This window comes from Cydia pomonella, chromosome 2 (assembly GCF_033807575.1).
Source record: "Cydia pomonella isolate Wapato2018A chromosome 2, ilCydPomo1, whole genome shotgun sequence".
NCBI lineage: Eukaryota > Metazoa > Arthropoda > Insecta > Lepidoptera > Tortricidae > Cydia > Cydia pomonella.
In genome coordinates, this window is record NC_084704.1 from 34665702 (window position 1) to 34689440 (window position 23739).

A 23739-nucleotide genomic window follows, 5' to 3' on the forward strand; every position below is an offset into this window, starting at 1 on the left:
TAAAACTTACACCAGTCAAAGGTTGTCTGTGGAAGAGTTGACCCTACTGATAATACCATCAGTTGTATATCACCAAGAATAATATGTTGTTAGTACTCTTTTCTTTAGTTGAAATCTGAACCTATTATGTATATCACGTGCAAATAAATCAACTCGCTGTGGTTACTGGATACTAGACACTCAGTTACTGCGTCAACTCAAAGTATTCTTAGACAATTACGCAGTTAAATCTTCTAGTTTCAGTATTTATAGTTTGCAATTACCTAGTGTCTAGGTTTCAAAACTATATTTAACGACACTACCTAAGATTCTGAAATAAGTTATGATCGCACTATATAGTTTGATAGCAAATTTGTACCTACCTTTACTTACTTCATGTAAAGCTGCTAGTATACGCCAAATAACTAACAATCAAATACGTAGTATGTACAAAAAAATGTTTTCCAATTTCATTAATGAAGTGGGATGCTTGCAAGTCTTGCAACAAACTTCACCCTATTCAACGAGATTCATATTTGTATTTTTTCTCTACCCGAAAGTTAACAAATTAATGATACGCGTATATCGCCTACAATTTTGATAATCCTCAAACCGATGTCAGGATTGTATTTGGGCAATATAAAACCACCAGCCCCCGTTGAGAAGATGCCAATCGTTCACGCTCCGTAGCGTAGCGTAGTTATCTCTCTCTATCACTCTTCCATATTAGTGCGACATTTGCGTTTCGTTCGCTACGGAGCGTTACCATTGGCATCTTGTCTAAACATCAGGACTTTGTTTCACCACGGTGACCATTTTCATCTGACAGTGACATTTCGCCATACATTACCGGCCCAAACTATAAATATTGACGCTAGATTCGTCGTTACTTCGATGTCAACTCAGAAATGGACAGAAGAATGTCAGTTTCAGTTGTCAATTGTCAGCGTGTTGAAGCAGGCACCAGAAAATAGGCTCCAGTATCCATAACTTATGAATTGGCATAAATCTCTCTCAACTCAAGCCCTACATTGTAGAGTTCCGTAGTTTTTATAAAAATATACCTATATGCTTTAACTTTAATAATAGCTATTATTAGTAAAACAGAAACTGTGTTTAATTATAATTATTATCCATTGCCAGGTGATGCATCAACGATGAGTCGCCGCGCGCGGCCGTGACATGGGAGCGCAGGCATGGGCTGGCGCGCCGTGCACACGCCGCACATCGCCGCCGGCTTGCTGCTGCTGCTGCTGGTACACCTGCCAGGTGAGCACTCGCAGTGGTCGGGACATGGAGCACAGGCATGGGCTGGTGCGTCGTGCCCTTAACAAGTGACACACATACTTCTCCACGCTTGCAGGATATGGCGGCGATGATTTGCTGCTGTTACTGCCGTCTGCTTGTTCACTGATCACTCTTGATCAGGCTTAGACAGACTCCTCTACTAACGACAAGTATAAAAACAGAGGAAAACCTGATGCATATATATTGCTTTTACTTTCCATAGGTACCGTCACTTTCTTAAGAGCCCATCAACGTGCTCACTAGCGCCACTGGAAAATAATTGTGATTATTTAAATTTAACGATAGATATTTAAAAAAGGGGGCTGCTGCGTACTGTATTTTGTATTTAAGTACCTTTTGAATACATCAAACTAGTTTTTATGTTGCTGGATTAGTCGATCTATGAACTCAAAACAAAAACGGCCGTTTTAACTTTGGACGCGTATTGACGAATCCAGCAACGTAAAGACTATTATGATTGTCTGAAAAGTACTTGGAATTACTGGCCGTATTCCTACAACATCAGGCCGCGTAGACAACGTTACAATCGTTAACGCTCCGTAGCGCAACGTAGTCATCACTCTCCCATATTAGTGCGACTGTGACAGTTGCGTTTCGTTCGCCACGGAGCGTGACGATATGCACGTTGGCTATGCTGCCTGAACGCGCTCTTCTCATAATATCGTTAGGCATTTTTTTTGTTTGTAATTTCGGCTCAACGCTTTTGCTTCCGACACAACACAGCGCCACTTTTCTCGGTCCTGCGCTACTTCTCGCTAATTGTTGACTCAGAGTTCGCGCAGATCCGCCCCCACCATATCGCTCCAGCGGTACCTGGGGCGTCCGACAGGACGTTATCCTGCTAGGTGGCCCAGTTACGCTCTTTTCACATTCCATCATCCATTCTCTCAAGGCTGTGGTATATTTGTTGCAGTAACGTGCCACCAGGAACACCAGGATGCAGTGCACATCACCGCGATCCTGGGCGAGAGCGTCGTGTTCAACTGCCAGGTGGACTTCCCCGAGGATGTCCCCGTGCCGTACGTGTTGCAGTGGGAGAAGAAGGTAGGCGAAACGGTACGACGGTCACACTCCACTCTTACAATACAACGCTGCTCAATACTCGTGTGTGTTTCTGTTCAGTAGAGGACGGCTCGTCTCGCGGCCAGCAGAGTAAAGTATAGGGCACTGCGTGTCCGCCCGGTACGGCGCCGCGGCGCGGGGGCAGGGCGGGCCCCGCGCCCTCCCCCCGCGCGCGCCCGCGCAGCCTTTTGTGTAACCGCCTTCCGCATAATGCCTCGTTACCGCGATCGAACCACAGTGACAAAGGCCTTCAAAGCGAGTCCGAGAGAGCAGCAGACCCCCGTTAGAACGAACTCTACACAACACACTGAACATATCTGATCATTATTTTTTGTTGGGCGCACCACATTTCTCGGGTACGGCACGTCGCTTACACGGCCACACGGGGCACGCACCACTCCTCGCACTGGCGGCGGATCTGTCTGTCTCTCTTCCTGTGGCTGCGGGCTTGTCCCGCTCACTACCTTCCGCAATGTAGTAAAGTACCTGTACTAACGTTGTCTATCTGTACTGTACTGTAACCAACGGCTACGTAATTAAGTATAGCGCATAACACCCCCGCCGCATGATGTAGTTAGTTTTTATTTTTCTATATACTCTCAGCATGCAAACATGTAACACCGCCATTGTAATCTTAAGACACAGCGTACTTTTAAGCTGAAATAGTCGAATGATAGATGGATAATTCCAAAACCAGAAAAGACCTGAGTTGCCTTGGTACTCGCTTCTCCATAATCAGCGTACTTTTGGAATGATGACAGAAGAGAGCTTTGTTGGATTTAAAAAACAGCCAATCGTCGCTATATGTACTAAACTAACCATTCAGACATAAAGCATCAGATGCGTTATTTTCATCCCTGCATGTCTTTCGTAGCGTATACACGGAAAAGTAGATAACCGTATCTCATAACAGTACAGAAAAGATTTTGCCTAACTCTTTTGAGCTCAAGGATTTATCCCGTATTAATATCTGCTGTTATGAGATATCCAATATCTGATTCTGTTTTCCTGTTCGTGTAAATGTTGGGTCGTCGTGTTTGACGTGGTGTGTAGACAGAGTCGGATGTGTAGTGGAACGCCCGAGCTGCGACGGCTTCCGAGTAGGTAGACGGCTAAGACACTCGCGTTGTTAGACGACAAACTGTCGCTTTTGTATAACACAGAAATCTTGACTAAGCAGTGCAACAGCTTCAAATAGCCAACTGTTTTGTAAAGTGGGACTAGAATGTTACGAGCACGCGCGGTGCTGCTGCATAATCTCACTTGTGCACAGTCAATAATTTTCGGAATTAAACATCAGGAATTAATTTCTAGTAATCCACAAGGCCCGAAGCGTCCAGTAATAGGTTAGTGCTTTGATACAGACCCATTGTACAAATGCCCAACTGTACAAATATGAACTCTGCGTAGGGCCGAAGGCCTGAAGCGTCCAAGAGATCAGTGCTCAAACACAGAACAAAAGTATAAGGGACAGCTGAAGAGAAAGATTCGCCAAGAAAAAATACAGTTCACTGTGACTAGTAAGCTTCGAGGTGCCCACAATTCAAGTTGTTTGATTTGTCACATCATAACAATCAGAGTCAAAACGCCATATAAATGCGCTCCAGTATTAAGATCAATGTGGGTATATAACGAACATATAACATTTTTGGTTGGGAAGACTGTCATAGTCATGAACTGTCGTATTTGTATACGTACTTCGCTTAGACATAGTCTGAATGGAAGAGCTTCGCTCCTTCTGATCTACCGATCGTAAGGTACAGACACAAGAGTTAGAAATGACGAAAGCACTTGTAGACTCACCTGATAGACGGTCTTCACCACATAGACCTTACTTATAACCTCACAGCTTTGCAGCCGTTGCTCTGCTTAGTCCAGTCTTCTAATACCAAATTGAATGTCGTATGCTTTTGTCGTGTAATGACCGTGAGTGTTCCCCTCGCGCCAGCTGTTGCCCGCCGTAACGCGTTCCCGTGTGTGCAGGGACAAGACATCCCGATCTACATCTGGTACGAGAGCTACCCGACGCACAGCGGGGAGGGCTACGAGGGCCGAGTGTCGCGCGTGGCGGAGGACTCGCCCTACGGCGCCGCGAGCCTCAACCTTACCAACATTAGGGAGTCGGACCAGGTAAGCTGAAGGTTAATTTTGATTACGTTCTTTGATCGGTGAGAAAGCTGATTCAGTTTTGTTTTAATGACTTGTGACGAAAAGGAGTATCCTATAGCCGCCCAGAATTCTATAACGGCCTTTCATGTCATTCAATGTATTTTGAATCTTTATTTTAACAAAACAATATTTCTTTTGTCTTGCCAACTTGATTTGTGAGCTGTATGTGGGTGACTAAAGGATATTTAAACCAATTTCGTAAAAAGTTGCAATGTCATTGATACTCGTATTCAAAAAACATAAAAACGCAGTTTGGCTAACGAACGTTGAACCTATCGAGTACGAAGCAGTAGGTGTAGCTATATTTATTTCATATATCAATCAGGAAAGGGCTGCAGTATCCACCTATGCATAAAAAATTCCACGTATGAGGGAAGGTCACTTTTTACGCAGCCAACTTGTAAATATATTTTCTGAAGTTTGTTCAATAGGGTTGCTGCGTAATTTAATATACTAAGGTGAACTTTCGTTAGCCACCCTCTACTTATGGCAAACTTTGCAACATGGCGTCTATCCACGTCCAACCATGTCGCAGGATTTCCAACGAGTTCTCAAAAAACAATGTAGTATTGCGTTCCAATTTCGTTTTAAAACCCCCTGCCACTTAACCACTACATGTTCACTTAGTATCATCAAGAACCATGTAGTGCATATGTGTACGCACCCACCTGAAGTTGTTGTTATACCAGGGCTGGTACGAGTGTAAGGTGGTGTTCCTCAACCGGTCACCGAACCAGCACAAAAATGGCACCTGGTTCCATCTCGACGTGCACGCGCCACCGCGCTTCTCCATCACACCGGAAGACATTATATACGTTAATTTAGGTACTGTCCTTATTTTTTAACTTCTTACCGAACGGCCACGAAAAATACCGAACGAATTCGCTTGGTGTGCACTGAGTGGGCGCTTGAGCGCGCGTACGGCGTGGCGTCCATGTTAAACAAAATGCAAAACTAAGGTACACAAGCGGCCTCAGTACACGCTGCTCAAATTCCTTGGCCGCTCGTTTACTTTGGCAAGGTCTACCAAATTTCACGAACACAGCGTCCGTGATACGTGAATTCGATTGGAGTATTTTTTTCGTGGACCTGGCATTTTTAGAGGTATTTGTTGACGTCTGCTTATCCTCGCATAATGTATACTTCCATTCATTCATTCCTGTTTAGACTGACCGCTGGACTGTTTAGCTTAAAAATACCTTGTCATGTGAAAATGTAAAATAAATAAACCAAACAATGATTTCTGAAAACTATAGGATTGGAAAAAAATATATGTAAGGTTGTCCTATAAATCGTATTTAGGTATGTATTCTACCACTGTCGACTCTTTCATATTATAAAATTTGTATGGTTCTTGAGTTAGTACTGTTATTAATCTAACACTAACCTATTTGTAAAACGTTATGAAATTATACTTTCTCTTAATCTTTGAAATAGCATATAATAAAATAAATAAAAATGTCCACTTATATTCTTTTATAGATATAGTCACGCCTTAAACCTACCTATTTTTACCGCGTACTTATAAAAGTACCCTGAGTGTTGAGTGAATTTATTTTGATAATCAAAATGTTCGTGGTGCAGGGGACGCGATAATCCTGAACTGCCAGGCGGAGGGCACGCCCACGCCCGAGATCCTATGGTACAAGGACGCGAACCCCGTGGAGCCGTCGGGCACCGTGGGCATCTTCAACGATGGCACCGAGCTGCGCATCAGCAACATCCGCCACGAGGACATAGGGGACTATACGTGCATCGCGAGGAACGGCGAGGGCCAGGTGTCGCACACAGCGAGGGTCATCATCGCCGGCGGGGCGGTCATCACGGTCAGGACTGCTTTACATCTCTACTATTTCAACCCACTTGCTATAGCGACGTTAGGAACTGATGTCTTAGCTACATCAAGACGTACTCAGTAGTTAGATGCCAAAGGAATTTTAAACTTGTCACTCCACTCCATTCTACTTTCCTTTTCATCTGGTATTAACTTTAATTCAATTATACTTAAATAAGCAAAAAAGTATTGATACCATTTTGTCTGTAAACCGAAATGTTTGTTGTTACTTTGGGGTCACCATGTGGTAAGGTGTATCAACGACACTTTTACTTTTTAATATTTAATGCGAATGCATACTGTGATAATGAGTGGTTAAATTATTTGGTTCACCTGCCTTATGCGGTCAATGTGGATTATTTTTAAGCCAGCACACAACTTTCTAAAACATTATGCCTAATTGGGCTGGTCGGGTAAGATGAGTGTGTGCCACTAACTAGTTATAAGGCAGAAGAGGTTTTTCCGTAGGCTGATTTTCCTCTTTTAATGACTGCGATGTTTAAGAGCGCCTCCAAGCAAGCAGAACTTGTATAACAGGGTAAACTTAATCTGCTTACAATTTTTGACAATAAATGTTGAAGAAAACTGTATCTTTCAGATGCCACCAACGAACCAGACGAAGTTAGAAGGCGAGAAAGTGCAGTTCTCCTGCGAGGCCAAAGCCCTGCCCGGGAACGTGACAGTGAAGTGGTTCCGCGAGGGCGCGCCCGTGGCCGAGGTGGCGGCGCTCGAGACCCGCGTCACTATTCGAAGGGATGGTGCGCTTGTCATAAACCCTGTGGCGGCTGACGATTCGGGGCAGTACCTCTGCGAGGTGTCCAATGGCATTGGAGATCCGCAGAGCGCATCTGCGTACCTCAACGTCGAATGTAAGTATCTTTTACCACCAACTGCATCATTATGCTTATCAACTCTGTGTCACCATCAACGTGACAGTGGTTCAGCGACAGAGCGCTCGTGGCCGAAGTCGCGGCGCTCGACACCCGGGTCACTATTCGGAGCGCGTATCTTAACGTCGAATGTAAGTTTATTCTACCGCCAGCTTCATAAGAAGCGCTTGTCATAAAACTTTTGGCGGCCAATAACTGGCCAGGCCGCGTAGCCAACGTTACGCTCGCTACCACTCGCTATCACGTCGTTATCACTCCGTAGCGTAGCGTAGTCATCTCTCTCTATCACTCTTCCATATTAGTGCGACTGTGACAGTTGCGTTTCGTTCGCCGCGGAGCGTGAACGATGTGCACGTTGGCTACGCGGGCAGTACCTCTACGAGATGTGCGAATTCCGATGGTATTGTAAATCCACGACGGAGGCAGCAAGGTTCGCGTGACTTAAACTTGCTACGGTTGGGTCCTGCATAGGGTAAAGATATTGCTACGGTTGTCAACAAATCATCTCCATACATAACAAACGATCCCGGAACCTAACAAAACATTAATATGTGCTTATGGTACGAAACTCGGGTAAGAGAAACATTTCGCGTGTTATCATATGCTAAACATCCAAATCCTCTATACGAAAACTCATACTGTCGAAAAACAAGATAGCAGACATGTGTTAAGAGGCTGTCAACACCCAATGTCCTTGAAATTGATGTTACTTAAACAGTTTTTTAAGAAAGACTATTTGTTTTAGTCAAGTAAGAAAAATATATGTTCTTATTAATTATATTTCAAAGACCGTGGTTGTACTCGATACATGATTGAACGAAATCGGCTCGATAGAAAATAATTGCAAAGATTGGTCTTAAAATCACAATTAAACGGTTTTATGTCTTTATTGTTTTGACTTATGGGTCTGCAATTAAAATCACAATTTCAAAACATTTATATCTAAACCGCAATTGAGTAAAATATTACGCTAATAATCCACTTTTTTTTATTTAAATATTTTTCTTATTATTCCCTTGCCCAGGCCCAGTAACATGCGACAATGCTATCTCATTTACTCCGATACAAATAGACAGTGTGCGTGCTTTAGGTATTGACAGCCTCTTAACTGATTTCTAAGTCCGAGCGTTGACCGGAAAACGATTTACTTTGGTCAAGTAAAACAGGGTATACGGTAACCCTTTGACCGCCAATCATTAAGTACTTGTTTTAATCCAAAACATCGCTACACTAAAAACCCCAAACACAACTAGGTTACGTTGTTTTATCACAGAGTTCCTACAGCCACCTCCTGTCTCCATCATCAGATCATCTCGATGGTACCATAATATTGCATTATCAACCGACTTGCATATATATATATAAATTTTCAGCTTCATCGGAAACTGGGAAGTGGGTCAAATTTAACTTGCAAGATTTGATTACAAACAGACAACGGTCAGGTGAAAGTAAATAAAAGCTTGTAATAAAACGTTATTATCTTTAAAAGTCATTGCATAGGTACTTAAACTAAAACCTACTTCTCGTTTTATTTGCGTTTATACCAAAAATACACGCAGTATTTGACGAAAACTACTCTGCCTCGACACGTAGCCTACTTTCGTGCCGCCCAATGTGTACCTACATTACAATATACTTTGTTTAAAACTAACAATTCAAACTAATATTTCATTTGTCTCATAAAATTTCGAACAAATGAAATTCAACCCAATCGAAAATACAACTAGATTCAATCTTCCCTCGTAATCATCTTGTATGGTGGAGGGCACGAGACTAATGTAATTACTTCCATCTTGACACAGGCCGCCTAGCCAGCTCAATGACTTACGTTATTAGGTCAACTAGGATCTAGTATTCTAGATCCAGTTAACTTCCCGTTCGCTTCTGGGAAACTGCCCGGTGAGCTTAGCTAGTTTCTACCGTTTGTGAGTTATCAAACAGCATCATTAATATAACTAGAAAACAAATAAATACAGTTTTTAAATGTTTTCATTAGGGTTATTTTAAGTAAAAACATATAAATTATAAACCGTAACAACACCTAAATATACTCCATAGCATACTATGGTTCATAAGCCGATCGACGGCTTTAATTTAATGTCTTTTATAAGGTCTATTTCCACGATTTTTTTCATAATTTTTGGACCCATTATTTAAAATTTAGACGCAACGTTTTTTTCTTTCAGATAACACTATAGGGTTGAAGCGAAAAAAAAATTAAATCCCCACTTTACATGTAGGGGAGGTACCCTAAAAAAAGTTTTATTTTATTTTATATTATATATTTATTTCAAACAAATTAAACAACATAACAGTAAAAATGCCAAACCATTGCTAACTTACCTACACAGAAAATTAAACGACACATACAAATCAAAACAATATACAATTCATCACAAATTACAATATTAACATCTAAAATACTTTGTTACTTGTACTAAGTTGTTATTTAACCACTCGTGCTAATATTGATACCCGAGCAAGCAAAAGATTCTAAAACGGAATCTTGGGCGTTACGGGAGCTCAAGGCACGAGGGTTAAACAAATTTTGCTCCCGAGTGAAACACACAATTGTTCACTCCAAGCGCACGCACGCTTACACATACTCACACACACACACACACACACGCACACACTCCTATTCCAAACATTAAAAATATATATGTAATAAATATATATTTTTAATGACGATGATTTAACGACTGCTCTGGCTTAGTGGGTAGTGACCCTGCCTATGAAGCAGATGGTCCCGGGTTCTAATCCTGGTAAGGGCATTTATTCGTGTGATGAGCATGGATATTTGTTCCTGAGTCATGGGTGTTTTCTATGTATTTAACTATTTATAAATATTTATATATTATATATATCCTTGTCTAAGTACCCTCAACACAAGCCTTATTGAGCTTACTGTGGGACTTCGTCAATTTGTGTAATAATGTCCTATAATAATATATATTTTGTTTTGTAATTTTGTAATATAATGTACCTATAAGTAATTATGGTTGTGAAAGAGCGGGATGTCTCAACACAGGCCTTGTACGCCTAAAGAGAGGCCCCAGCAAATATTTACTATGTCTGTAAAAATAATAAAGATATTTTTCATTTCATTCATCTTCTATAGATAACTCGATCAGTACTTACGACTTTGCAGTTCTATGGAGCTACCTACTTAACCTATTCTAACAAATCTCCCCCATTCCAGACCCAGCAAAGGTGACATTCACGCCAACAGTCCAATACCTGCCCTTCCGTCTGGCCGGCGTGGTCCAGTGCTACATCAAGGCCAACCCCCCTCTCCAATACGTCACCTGGACCAAGGACAAGCGCCTCCTGGAGCCCTACCAGACCAAGGACATAGTGATCATGAACAACGGGTCGCTGCTGTTCACGCGCGTCAATCAGAATCATCAGGGGAGATATACTTGCACACCGTATAATGCGCAAGGCACGCAAGGATCTTCAGGTAATTAAGCCAGTTTCAATAATGTACGAATAAGTTTTTAACAGTACATATGGTGCTACTTTACCGCACTAGTCGGAAAATTAGCATATTACGTATGTTACATACATACACGTATTTCGAACATGTTTCGAACATGTTTTTGTATACTTGTATCGTAATATACTATTACGATACAAGTGCGAAAAATAGGAAATTCGAAACGAGTGGCGATAAATTAAAACACGACCGAAGGGAGTGTTTTAAATCTACACGAGTTGCGAATTACCTATTCGACATGTATCGTACAACGTTTTACAGTACATATGGCCCTTTAAATGTTCGACACAGTAACGTAATATGCTAATTTTCGCACTAGTGCTATAAAGTAGCACCATATGTACTGTAATGTACTATTACAGTACATATGGTGCTACTTTCCCGCACTAGTGCCGTTGTCGAAAGTTAAATTGCCAAATTTACTGTAAACTCTCTTCAGTCATGTTTTAATTTATCGCCACTCGTTGCGAATTTCCTCCTTTCCGCACTTGTATCGTAAATTACTATTGTCATCAGAGATCTTTGTAGAGCCAAGCTTTTAACTCTACAAGCCCCTTACAAATTCTACACCTTAGTCAAAATATGTGACTTGGCCGTTTCGTTACTACAAGAAGTATTCTATACTTATAGTCTGTATCTTTAGGTATTTAAAAAAAAGTAAACAAAATCTACCCTCAAATGGCTCCTTAAGCCAGTTGAGGGTAGATGTAAACATTACATGATCAAATAATGTAGGTTAAAATCAGGTCGTTCAGTGACAGATCCAGGTGGTTTTGTATTTGGTTGGTTAACCAATAAAAGTTATAACTACCCTAGAATGTACAAATTGTTTATTCACTTTTATTTATATACCTAAAATACAGAGTATAGGTAATAAAAAAAAATAGTGAATACATTTTTTACGCGAAACGGCCAAGCCATGTATTTTGACTAGGGTGTAGAGTTTGTGAAGTTAGGGCTTGTGGAGATAGAAGCTTGGCTCTACAAGAGACCTGATAACTTTTTGTTAGATGATGCGGGCTTTATGGTTTCGTCTTGGCAACATTTTACATGAAATTGTTATTGATGGGATTTTATATTCTATAAGTAATTATGATTTTGTTTTACCAGGACCGATGGAAGTATTAGTGCGGAAACCACCAGCATTCACAGTAGAGCCAGAACCCTTGTACCAAAGAAAGGTACGTTTTTGTTTTAAATTGATCTAGGTACGGCGACGCTCCGGGATTGCTGAGCTATTTCGGGTCCTAGCTAAGTTGGTTTTTCAATACTTGCACTATGAAATGTCCAATTTAGCTAGAACCCTAAAGAACATACATTTAAGGACGGGCATAAGGCCACTAAGAATAGTTCAGTGGTGTCACTCACGAATTCGAGCCGATCGTGCAGTCTAACGCAACTAGTTGCGACCAATCGCGCGCGTGATGCGAACTCATCAACCAATCGCGTTGTGGCGTTACTGCAATGCCGGATTTAGAGGTCTGGAGGCCTCTGGGCAACAAAGGAGTGGAGGCCCCCTGGCCCCAAATTATTTTCCAAATAAAATGGTCAATTTTACGTAATCTCTTTTGTGGAGGCCCCGGGGCTGTAGCTCCGGTTGCCCTCCCCTAAATCCGGCCCTGGGCGTTAGACTGCACGATTAGCTCGAATTCGTGTGCGAGACACCGCTGGACTAGAGCATTCTTATTGTCCATAAGGACCGTCCTTAAATATATGTCAATGGAAGTGGCTACAATGAATATCTTATCTTCTAATTACCGGGGGCCCTTGCGGATACACTTCGACCCATAGGGATCTTTTGTGTAGTTGCCCCCTAAGGAAAGACCCATTAGCTACTCAAGAGCCTTTTTGACCATTTCCATGTGTCGGATGATGGAGCTTATGGGTAGCCTTTTGAATTCCTTTGGTGCCAGATAGCCTGCTCCAAAGTCCTTCATTCTTTGTCTGGCGAGGGCGTGACATTCACACATTAGGTGTGTTACTGTCTCTTACTCTTCACCACACATTCGACAATCGGTGTTGTCAGAGTGTCCCATCCTGGCCAAAACCCCTTTGACCCCATAATGGCCCGTAAACACCCCTGTTATAATTTGGAGTTGTCTCCTGCTAAGTTTCCATAGCTTTTTGCTCCAACCGGATACAATGAATAAGCAAAACAATAAAAACTAATTAAGCTGTGTAGTCCTAAATCCCTGTGTATAGCAATATTGTGGACATTTTGCGACCGTCGAATTGTTATGTTCTTGGATCAAACCCTAGTCTAGGTTACTTTTTATAATTTGATTAAAAATTTACACGTTACGGGAATTTATGGTTACGTGCAAATACATATTACCATACTTGAACTCATAGGTATACAAAAATTGTTGTTAAACAGAGGTAATTGTAACCGTTCATGTAGGTATTACACCGGCATTTATATACGTCAAAACAACGGGCCGGGTGATAAGTATTTGGCAAAAAATTCATTTTTGATACAAGGTTTTTTCGCTGACTGTACTTTTTTTCCACAGGCAACTAATACTCATCGAGACAATTTTAAAAACCCCAAACACAATTAGGTTGCGTTGTTTATCACTGAGTTCCTATGGCTACCTCCCGTCTCCATCATCAGATCAACTTGTTGGTACCATAATATTGCATTGTCACCTGACTTAAATATGTATGCAAATTTTCAGCTTCATCGGAAACCGGGAAGTGGATCAAATTTAACTTGCAACATTTGTCCCATACATACTGACAGGTCAAGTTAAATAAAAGCTTGTAAAAATATGGGACGCGATATGGTGAGTCCCGTATATACGGGACGTGTGGCAGCCCTAATTATCTTCTCAATAGGTACAATGTGCCCGAAAGCATTGCGCGAGATTTTAACGGTGCATTCCTGATGGCAACAGAAGCAAACAATGTTATATGACTTTTTGTGAAATTAGACAAAAAAAATTGTTGTTGTTTTTTTTCCTTTTTTAGAACACTCCTGTACATAAAACGCAATTTTTGTTGATAAACACATAACCTAAATTAAATAAAGTTTTATTTTTTAATTTGGGGGTACCCTTCGAAACATTTTTTTAATTTTTCGATGTCAATCAATAGGTATGTCCAGACTAGACCTCAAAGTGGCAATACCGCAGTCAAAAATGTGTTTTGTACCGAATTATGGCGAAAGAATGATTTCGAAAAATATTTAATTATCTCTGAAATTAAGAAACAGAAAATTTTATATGACATTTTAGTTTCTAAATATTACCAGGAATGGTTAGTTAAAATGTCTCGCAATGTTCACGGGCACCATATTTAACATGCCTGACAGAGCAACTGTTTATTACATCAATGTTTGGTGTGCCAGGTGGGCGAGAGTGTGGAGATGCACTGCGAGGCGCAGGAGGCGGAGGGCACGCAGCGGCCGACGGTGGCGTGGCGGCGGCGCGACGGGCTGCCGCTGCAGAAGTCGCGCGTGCGCGCGCTGGGCGGGAACATCACCATCGACACCCTGCGGCGCCAGGACTTCGGCATCTACCAGTGCGTCGCGGCCAACGAGGTGAGCTAGGTTGCTAGATTGAGCTTTAGGACGGCCATGGAGAATCTAGAAATAGAGCATGCTTATTAGCGACAATGACGTTAATTTTGTTATTTAAATATTCCCGAATCAAATCCAGATGTGGAAACACGCCAGTATTCCTCTATTTGGTCTAGACGCCTGACGCGTATTCGACGAGGTCTGTTATTACGTAGTATGGAAGGTAGAGGCAAGGAACTGAAACTCCTTAGGCAGAATTGTTGCAAAAGTGTCCAGCTGTCAGCTATAAGTAATAGTTCCAAATCTCTCCAGAGTAACGCTAGAGTAGCTAAGAACCTAGGCGTAATTGACGGAATGAAGTACGCTATGATTAGATTTTTTTCTCAAGTATTCTGGGTATTGTAGCGCCACCTATTTATGGTTTTATGTCGGACACTATTTGGTATATGGAGATTGCTTTCCTTGCCTCTATCTTCCGTATTACGTAGGTCACTACCTACATCAGTTTTGCAATAGACAAATATGAAACAATGAGGTGACCTATCACATATATTTTTTAAAACTATATTTCCATACACAATGTTTAGGCGGAAAACATTTACTTTATTTTTAAATTTACTTATTAAATAATAGATTTAAACTTTGAAAACGTCGGGCTAAAGGCAATTTACGCATATTTTATACAACATTTTCATTTCATACAAAGTTAAAATTTTTTAATAAGTACCTAAATTTAAAAAGAAAGTAAATCTTTCCAGCCAATCATTGTCTTTGGAAATATAGTTTTAAAAAGTATATGTGATAAGCCACCTGTTTGTTTCATATTTGAGTCGCTTAACTTCAAAATCGGATAAATCCAACTGTCTGATTTTGCGATTTTGGTATTATTAACAGGTAATAGGGTAGATATTCCCTAAGAGAGTGGAATGGATTTATACGAGGTTGAAGTTAAGAGACACATTTGTCTATTGCAAAACTTATCTAGTGACCTATGTATTATAGGATGTTTAACCTTTTCGAAGCCGTGTCAATCAAAAGCTGTCACTCTGACGCCACATCACCGAAGAGTCAAAACTGTAATTGAACTTTATGTATACGCTGTGGTCTGTGATGGATTAACCCGTCTTGAGCGTTGGACCTACGGTGCGGATATATCCGTCGTAGCGTCAAAGAGGTAAAAACATGAGTTTAAACGAGTTGTTTGGTTTGAGGTGGCAACGATCACAGCGGACACCCAGCTGGTGATCGAGGGCACGCAGCCGCACGCGCCGTACAACGTGACGGGCACGGCCACGGAGTTCCAGGTGACGCTGCGCTGGCAGCCCGGCTACGCGGGCGGGCCGGACTACAAGCAGGACTACACCATCTGGCACCGCGAGGCCGGCTTCTCCGAGTGGACCAAGGTGCCCGTCACGCCGTCCGGCGCCACCACGGTCAGTTCCTTACAAAAATGAGGTATACTAATCAAGACTACTGTTGTCCCACAGGATAGACTTAGTGTGTCATATCAAAACAGCAGTTGTGTCATATCAAAACAGGCGTACACCTTTGTCAAAATAATTTGTATTTGTTTATTATGTGGTGTTTACTGTGGGACTTAGTTAATTTGTGTAATAATGTTCTATAATATTTATTTACAGTCAGCTGCAGAAAGAGCTGACCCCCCCCCCCCCCATCAATCAGTCAGTCCATACAATCAGTCTATGCAGGAGGGATCACCTCTCTCTGCAGTTGACTGTACCTAACCTAACCTTATTTTAAGCAGTGGTAACTATCCTCCAAAAACAGTCAGTCTATTGACGATATACGATATGCTGATCATTGGGTTTAAGTCTATACTTAAACCCAATGACAAGAATGCATACATAGGTATGCAATAAATAGATTAAAATCCTTTAAAAACGAAAAAACTACAAGTAATCAATACTTGTCTTATATGCAGCAATTTCGTAATCCTTATATACATGGGTTGCTATAAATAACTTGCTTATTTATTAATTTAGGTAACAATAAACCGCCTACAACCAGGAACGACGTACGAATTCCAAGTGAACAGCAAGAACACGATCGGAGAAGGGATGATGAGCAAGGCGATCACTATTCGGACGCTCGGTACGTACCCTGGTAACACGTAGGCTACGTTGTGCACTTACTGAGCCCGGTTCATAGACTTACAAGTTGTCTTACGAAGTAGTAAGGGAATTATTGGTGAATAATCGAAGATTGGGAGGCCATAGTAGCGCATGATTAAACTAGAGACCTCGAACGGTTCATCTGGTATCAAAATTACGCACTAAATAACATATTGGACAATTTCAACAACATAACGTGGGCTGCAATGGCCTTTCAGCTTAACATCGTAGTTTGCTAAATAAATTAAAGCTTGTACCTCTGTAAACACGGCTCGAGGCTGAAACATTGATTTCGATACGCAATTTTAACCCTTTGGTCGCCAAAGACGTCAAGTGACGTACCCAGTTACAGCCCAATATCAACCTTTGTGCATTCCAACAAGGTTCAAGATGACGCGCCGCGCATGATTGGCGTGCCGCGTGGCGTTCCCCTAAAAACTTCTCAAGCGTATCGACATCTCTGTTCATAGACGTGGAAGGTGGAAGGAAAGTGGTTAGTGTTGTGTTCCAGACGGGTTAGAGGTGTGTTTGGTTGTAGATGTGGGCGCCAAGCCGAAGCCGGCGCCCACGGCGGCGGGCCCGCCCGACGAGAAGGTGTTCCCCACGGCGCCCGAGGCTACCGGTACTCACACACGCATGCTTTACGGTGTTGTTTACTTAGTTAAGGCCTTAACAACTACGATTTCATTGTTTATGAAAGTTAATGTACCTACTCATATATGGCACTTTTTTTTGTTACACAATGACATCAGTTTAATAGGGAATCTAGAAGATTAAGGCCTTGACTGCATTTATCCTTGCACACTACTAACAAACTGTAGTCGGTACTTGGTGTTTTTGGTATACTAGTAAATGTAGAAAAAATATATAGGATGTCTCCCATCATGGGGCTTTAAATTCAGGACTCGATTCTTCTCGCTACAATAAATAATAAATAATAATAATAATAACGTGTTTAAGCATTGTTATGGCAGGTGTCCGGACCTCTTTACAATAGCCCAATCTTTTGACCAGCCAAAGTTCAACACCATAACCGGCCCTCTTATCCACTTTATTTACAATAGCCCCTACACCAGCTGGGACCGATTTACGGGTATCTATTTGTACCCGTGAATGGGTTCTAGCTGGTGTATTACATAACATCAAATTTGTCTAAAAGGGCCTCTGCGCTGTTGGCTTCGGCCCCACGCATGCCTCCCAAAGGTCCGGGACCCCATGGTCCCGAGATATGGAAAGACATACAAATAATAATAATATACTGAGCTACTTTTTTATGGGACCAACCCCGAAATCGGGGAAAAAATTGGTTATTTCATACCTTTTGGCTGATCAGCTAGATGTCGATGTTTTCTATGGAAAAGACAAAAAAAATCGAGATATCGGGGTTGGTAAAAGTAGTTCTATTTAGCCAGTAGAATCTCGATTTGCATTAATTGCCTGCATTTGAAGTGGTGGGAGACATACTGTAAGTAAAATACAATAAAATTATAGGTACGCTTCAAAAGACGTTCATCAAATTTGAATTTAGTGCATATGTGTTGCGTTAAGTTATTAATTTGATAATTTCATTAACAAACCTTTTCGGTTATTATTTAACTGCATTCTCGATTTACAGTTTTACTCGAAAATTACCTATTGCCCATACGAAATCAGCCAATCACATAACCATGAGTACGTTTTTTTTGTTTAATTCGAACAACCTAAACCTTATTTTTATACATTAGATAAGGTGCTCACGTTTTTTAACCTATTCGACGCCGTGTCAAAGACAAAAGCTGTCACTCGGACGCCATGTCACCGAAGTGTCAAAACTGAAATTGATCTTTACGCATATGCACGTAGGTCTATGTTGTTCTATGGTCTGTCACGGATTAATCCGTCTTCGGCGTTGGGCGTATGGTGCGGATATAACCGTCATTGGCATCAAAAAGGTTAAATAGACAAGCTGGAAGACGTTACGGTTTTTTTTTCTTAAACATACTTATTCTGATTTCGAGTCATACGACGCTATTAAACCACAGTTCTCTTGACATTGTCTGTCGGTGTAGGTCCAAAATCGGGTCCACCCCGCAACCTGACAGTCACAGAAGTCCACAACGGGTTCCTGATCACGTGGCAGGCGCCGCTGGAGCGCGCGTCGCTCGTGCAGTACTACACCATCAAGTACCGCACCGACGCGCACTGGAAGACGCTCAACCGCGGCCAGATCCGCCCTGAGGAGACCAGCTACCTCGGTAATATTCAATGCACTATCTCAAAATTAATCCCAACCTCTGCCCTGACTTCTGAAAGGATTGTGCACTGAAGTGTTGAATTTTTTGGGAAACAAATATAACCTTCTATCTCATCTCATATGAATATACAACAAGACTGCTATACAGAGCGTGGTTAGTCAGCTTTGTACCTATCATGGCAAAAAGATTTAAAGTTTTTCTGACAGTACGAAACATTGAGTTTATCGCGAAGCGGTTGTACATTAACATACTGATGACAGTGGTGACGTGGTAGATTTCCCCAGTTTTCTGATTATACTCAAGCGCCTTTCTTAACGTAATCCTCTTTTTTCCAGTGAAAAACCTAGTGGGCGGTCGCACATATTACTTCCGCGTGCTAGCCAACTCGGCATCCAGCTTCGAAAGCTCCGAAGAGGTGAAGTTCCCAGTCCCAGCCCGCGTGAAGCACAAGGCCATCACGGCGGGGGTGGTGGGTGGTATCCTGTTCTTCATCGTGGCCATCATCCTGTCGGTGTGCGCGGTGAAGATCTGCAACAAGCGCAAGCGACGCAAGCAGGAGAAAGGTGAGCCGCGGCCGCCGCCGGCCCCGCCACGCACGGACTCTCTCGCACTTCTACTTGGAACCTGAGGACCTACCGCGAAACACGTTGAACGTGTTGGCTCTCTATCGCACTTATACATTTGTACGTGTGACAGGGAGGCAACACGTCGAACGTGGTTCGCGGTAGGCCATCTGGTTAAACGCGTGGTCAGATCTTCATTTAAATTAAAAATAGGTTATTTGAATACTTAAAGTCAGGGAATGAAACCTGATGACAAAATTCGAACCCTTATATGTACCTATTTTCAAGTTTCAAATTAAATAAAACCAAGTGCGAGGGAGAGCCAATACGCGTAAGAGCAGTCTCGCCTACGTGGAAAGTGAGAGACTGCGATCACTAACTAACCATATTGTCGGTGAAGCATCGTGTGCATACCATGGAACATTACACGCATGCTGCCACTGTCTAATCTACATTTTGAGTTGATTGATTCTGTCTAATCTACATTTTGGGTATTTTTTCATCATTTTGGTGATTTTATCGACATCAGCATCGCATGCTTTGAGTTGGCCTGTTCTAATGATTTAAAAGAATTGTTATTGAATGTGTGCAAAGCATCAGATTTCATTTATTAATCATGGATGGCGCTAAAGCTATGCACATAGGCAGTATCCAACCGTTTTTTGTATGTAAAATACTTGGTAGCACACATTACGATCAAAATATGATGAAAGCATCATCTTTTCCATTTTTTATTTCCTTTAAAAATATGTTTGCTACTTTGTATGCAAATAATAATTATTAACATGAATACATAAGTTACTGTTTCCAAAGACATAATAATATGCTTTTTCTCAAACTTGTAATGAAATGTTGACATGACTTACTTCAAATTAGGTCCAGAAATACCACATATCAGGTGCGATGAGTGAAGATGAGTAAAGGAATACCTATATAGGCCTGTTAAGGCAACCTTCTTTTGTTTTCAAACGTCAAATTATGGCACGTCTTGGCATTCAACCTTAAAGAAACCTATAAGCAAATTTCTGCCATTATGTTTTTTTTGTCTTTTTATTATTATTATGTGTTTGTTAAATATTATTACGGGGCTTCAAAGGGGAACGAAAATTCGATTATTCTTGCGCTACGACGCACGGTTTAGGAGATACAGCCCTATGAAGTTTTTTTTCAGTCGTGCAGAAATCTTTATAGGGCTGTATCTCCTAAACCGTACGTCGTAGCGCAAAAATAATCATATTTTCGTTCCCCTTTAACACCCGATGCACTGAATAACCTATCACATTAGGACATGAAACAATCATCATTATCATCATCATCCTATTTTTTTATTATTATTTCATTGCAAGTTTGAGAAAAGCACTATACAAATCTCGACGAGAAACGGGGTTACCGGCCGCGTATCCCTTTCCGTCCTCGCTACGTTGGGCTTCTATATCTACTTGGCCTGCAACCCTTCGTTTCCCGACCTCTATAGTAATGTACTATACTGTGGCCCTAGTGAAAAAGGGTACAAGTCTCTGGCAGTTTAGGTGTATAAGGGCATAAGTGTTACGTGGAACTTACACCCCTTTACACCTGCGCTGCCAGAGACTTGTACCCTTTTTCACTAGGGCCACAGTATTATTTTATGAGATTTGAGTTCATGCACGGAAACAGGACTCACGCCTCAGTCTTGTCTATTAATTTTGCCTTTTCCTTTGCCTATTTGTCTAATTCAGCACAATTTTCACCAATTTCATCTTCACATGTTTAATTATTTCGATTTATTTGACTACAGCACTAAAACGAAAAACCTGCCTGTTGTCATTTCAGGGACCTATTTAATGAAAAATATTATTTGACTGACGAATAAACTCATACATGTAGACCGAGTTGCCGATCATTTTGATATTATTTACTTGAAAGTTTAAATAGATATTATTATTCTGTCTAAATATAAACTACATGAAATAGGTCACTGATTGTGGTTAGTGGTTAAAAATCATCAACTATTACTAACCAGTATGTCATGCCGCTTTCCATTAATATGGGTATCATCGCACTGATATGAAAGTTTACGAGTTTCCCTGACAATATCCACGATAAATATTCGATAAAGTGAGATCTCACCGTATATCTGGGTACGGTAGTGACCAGCATAGCGAACCGCAAGGGCACTACCCTCATAATGTCGATATAATAGTGGAATATTTAATCGTAAAAAAAAATTCAATTGCATAGCTCTCATACTTTATAGATCTTATACATATCTATAAACCCCTGATTTCGTCACTGACTCACTCACTCACTGATGATCATCAAAACCCTTAGAGTACTTCCTGAAGTCTTAGTACACAAACAGCATAAAAAATCAAAAACTTGAAGTTTTTAGTCCCTATGAGAGGAAAAGGGCGTTAGAGGGAGAAAAGGGGTTGAATTTTGTATGGAGAATTAAAAGAAAAAGCAGATTGCGTAAAAGATTTCCCCCTATACGTATTTAGGGATTTTTAATAGTAAATCACCTCCTTTTAAATTAGGGGATATTTAGGGGATAGAAGAATGTCATAAGAAACTTACAAAAAGAAGTGAAATCCCATCAAAAACATTTTCATGTAAAATGTTCCAAAAACGAAACCATAAGGCTCGCACTTTCAAAAAGTTATCAGTCAAAGTCAAAATATGTGGCTTGGCCGTTTATTGACACAGGGCGTTGAAAGGTTAACACATTCGGGATAAAGTTTTCCCCGTATGTAGCGAAAATGCATTGTAGAGGCGCATCGTGTTTAGCACCAACGTTTGTCTGTGGTGTCAGGTAGCTACGAACTCTCATATCGGTGTCTAGCTTTCACGTTGACAATATGGTGGTGTCGTGAGGTGGCGGGGCCGGTCCGATACGGGCGCGTGACGGGACGATGACGCTACGTTAACGTTCAGAAATCATCCGCTTACAGCATACAACATGGTAGCGGCGCGGCTCACGGATCTGCGAGCCCATGACAGCACTCAAGTGCCTTTTAAGAAGTGAGTATTAATTAAATGCTATCATGGTTTGTGTAATAAATACTATTACATATCTAACTGAAAGCTTGTGTTTTTTTTCTGCTGCTCTAACTCGAAATAGGAAGTCAGGTTGGTAACAATTACTTACCTAAATGAAAATGAATTGTGCAAATTTTTACAAGTTTAAGGTTTATGTCTGGATATAGACAGGTTTAAAGCGCTCGCTTCAATTCAATTCAATTCAATTCAATTCAATTCAATACATTTATTTCAGGTCAAATAGGCCCATATAGTTTGTTAGTAATTACATTATACTATATTAAATTACACATTTACATTAATTAGTCTTCCTACAACTAAGGTTAGTAAACACATGACATAACATACTATTTCTACATACAGTATATTGGCTTGCCTGTCAGTACATGTATCATATGGCAATGATTCATGTACTGACAGTCAAACCTTGACGCAAATACCCTCAGGATGATGTTAGAGCTGTCCCGCACCCTACGCGACAGGGATGTGCACCGCTTCCGCATTGTGGTGTAGAAACAGTCTACCCTAGCTTCAGCAAACATCCCCGATGCGCTGCAGTAGCGAGGCAGCCCCATCATCATCCTGAAGGCATTGTTGTACTGTACACGGAGAGCGTTGTACCGTTTCTGGGTATACGAGATCCACAGGCTGCTCGTGTAAAAAATTGTGCAAAAGGCTCTAAATAGAGTTACCTTAACTTCGGCAGAGCAACGAGCAAACCTGCGGGCCACCATATTTGCCCTAACAGACAACGCCCTCCGTTCTCGCTCTATATCGGCATCATCTTTCAAGTCAGAGGTTACCACATGGCCAAGATACTTAAAAGATTCTACCCTATCCAAAGGAGTACCATATAAGCGAATAGGCGGCACAGGTGGCAGGTGCTTACCTCTGACTTGAAAGACCATGCATTCGCTCTTTTTTACATTATATATTAGGCCATGGCTGCTAGCAAATTGCTCACAGATGCCAAGCAGCTGCCCAAGGCCACACGGAGAGGCACTCAACAGCACCATGTCGTCAGCGTAGCTTAAGTTGTTGAGACATACGTCATCAATGTGGCAGCCGACATGAGTGCTGCTGAGCTCCTCTATTAATGCATTTATATACAGGTTGAAGAGCTTGGGTGAGGAGACACCCCCTTGCCTCACCCCGCACTCCAACCTGTATGGATCCGAATATGCGTTTGACCATCTCACCACGTTGACCTGGTTAACATACCAGAACTTAAAAAGGTGGTAAAGTTCAGTAGGCATATCGATCTTTTTTAGTTTCTGCCATAATATATCATAATTAACCAGGTCGAACGCTTTAGAGAGGTCAAGAAAACACGCATACACAGCCGTGTTTCGATCCGTATAATACCTGACAGTCTGCTTTAGGCACAAGATAGCTGTTTCGGTTGATAGGCCCGGTCTGAAACCGAATTGGTTGTGATGTAGATTTAGGTATTTGTCAAGCTGAGTGCTGAGCAGACTGTCAAGTACTTTAGCGATCACAGTTGCCAATGAAATCGGCCTATAGTTGTTTC

General features: G+C 41.5%; 1 protein-coding gene across 5 annotated transcripts in view; it reads left to right on the forward strand.

Moving 5' to 3' along the window:
* Positions 1–23739, forward strand: part of LOC133515449 (protein turtle-like) — a 171128-nt gene that overhangs the window by 142288 nt on the left and 5101 nt on the right. For 2 of the 5 annotated variants that reach the window (XM_061847993.1, XM_061847995.1), the window contains 15 exons: positions 1123–1248; positions 2201–2343; positions 4333–4479; positions 5208–5343; positions 6103–6344; positions 6951–7221; positions 10445–10705; positions 11852–11922; positions 14091–14282; positions 15473–15694; positions 16265–16373; positions 16932–17015; positions 18442–18627; positions 18963–19190; positions 22121–22190. In XM_061847993.1, the coding sequence (XP_061703977.1) occupies positions 1176–1248; positions 2201–2343; positions 4333–4479; positions 5208–5343; positions 6103–6344; positions 6951–7221; positions 10445–10705; positions 11852–11922; positions 14091–14282; positions 15473–15694; positions 16265–16373; positions 16932–17015; positions 18442–18627; positions 18963–19190; positions 22121–22190 (2435 nt within the window). In that variant the 5' untranslated portion in view covers positions 1123–1175. Of the gene's footprint in view, positions 1–1122; positions 1249–2200; positions 2344–4332; positions 4480–5207; positions 5344–6102; positions 6345–6950; positions 7222–10444; positions 10706–11851; positions 11923–14090; positions 14283–15472; positions 15695–16264; positions 16374–16931; positions 17016–18441; positions 18628–18962; positions 19191–22103; positions 22299–23739 lie in introns of all 5 variants that reach the window. The other 3 variants (XR_009799022.1, XR_009799023.1, XM_061847996.1) reach the window with 3 other exon arrangements.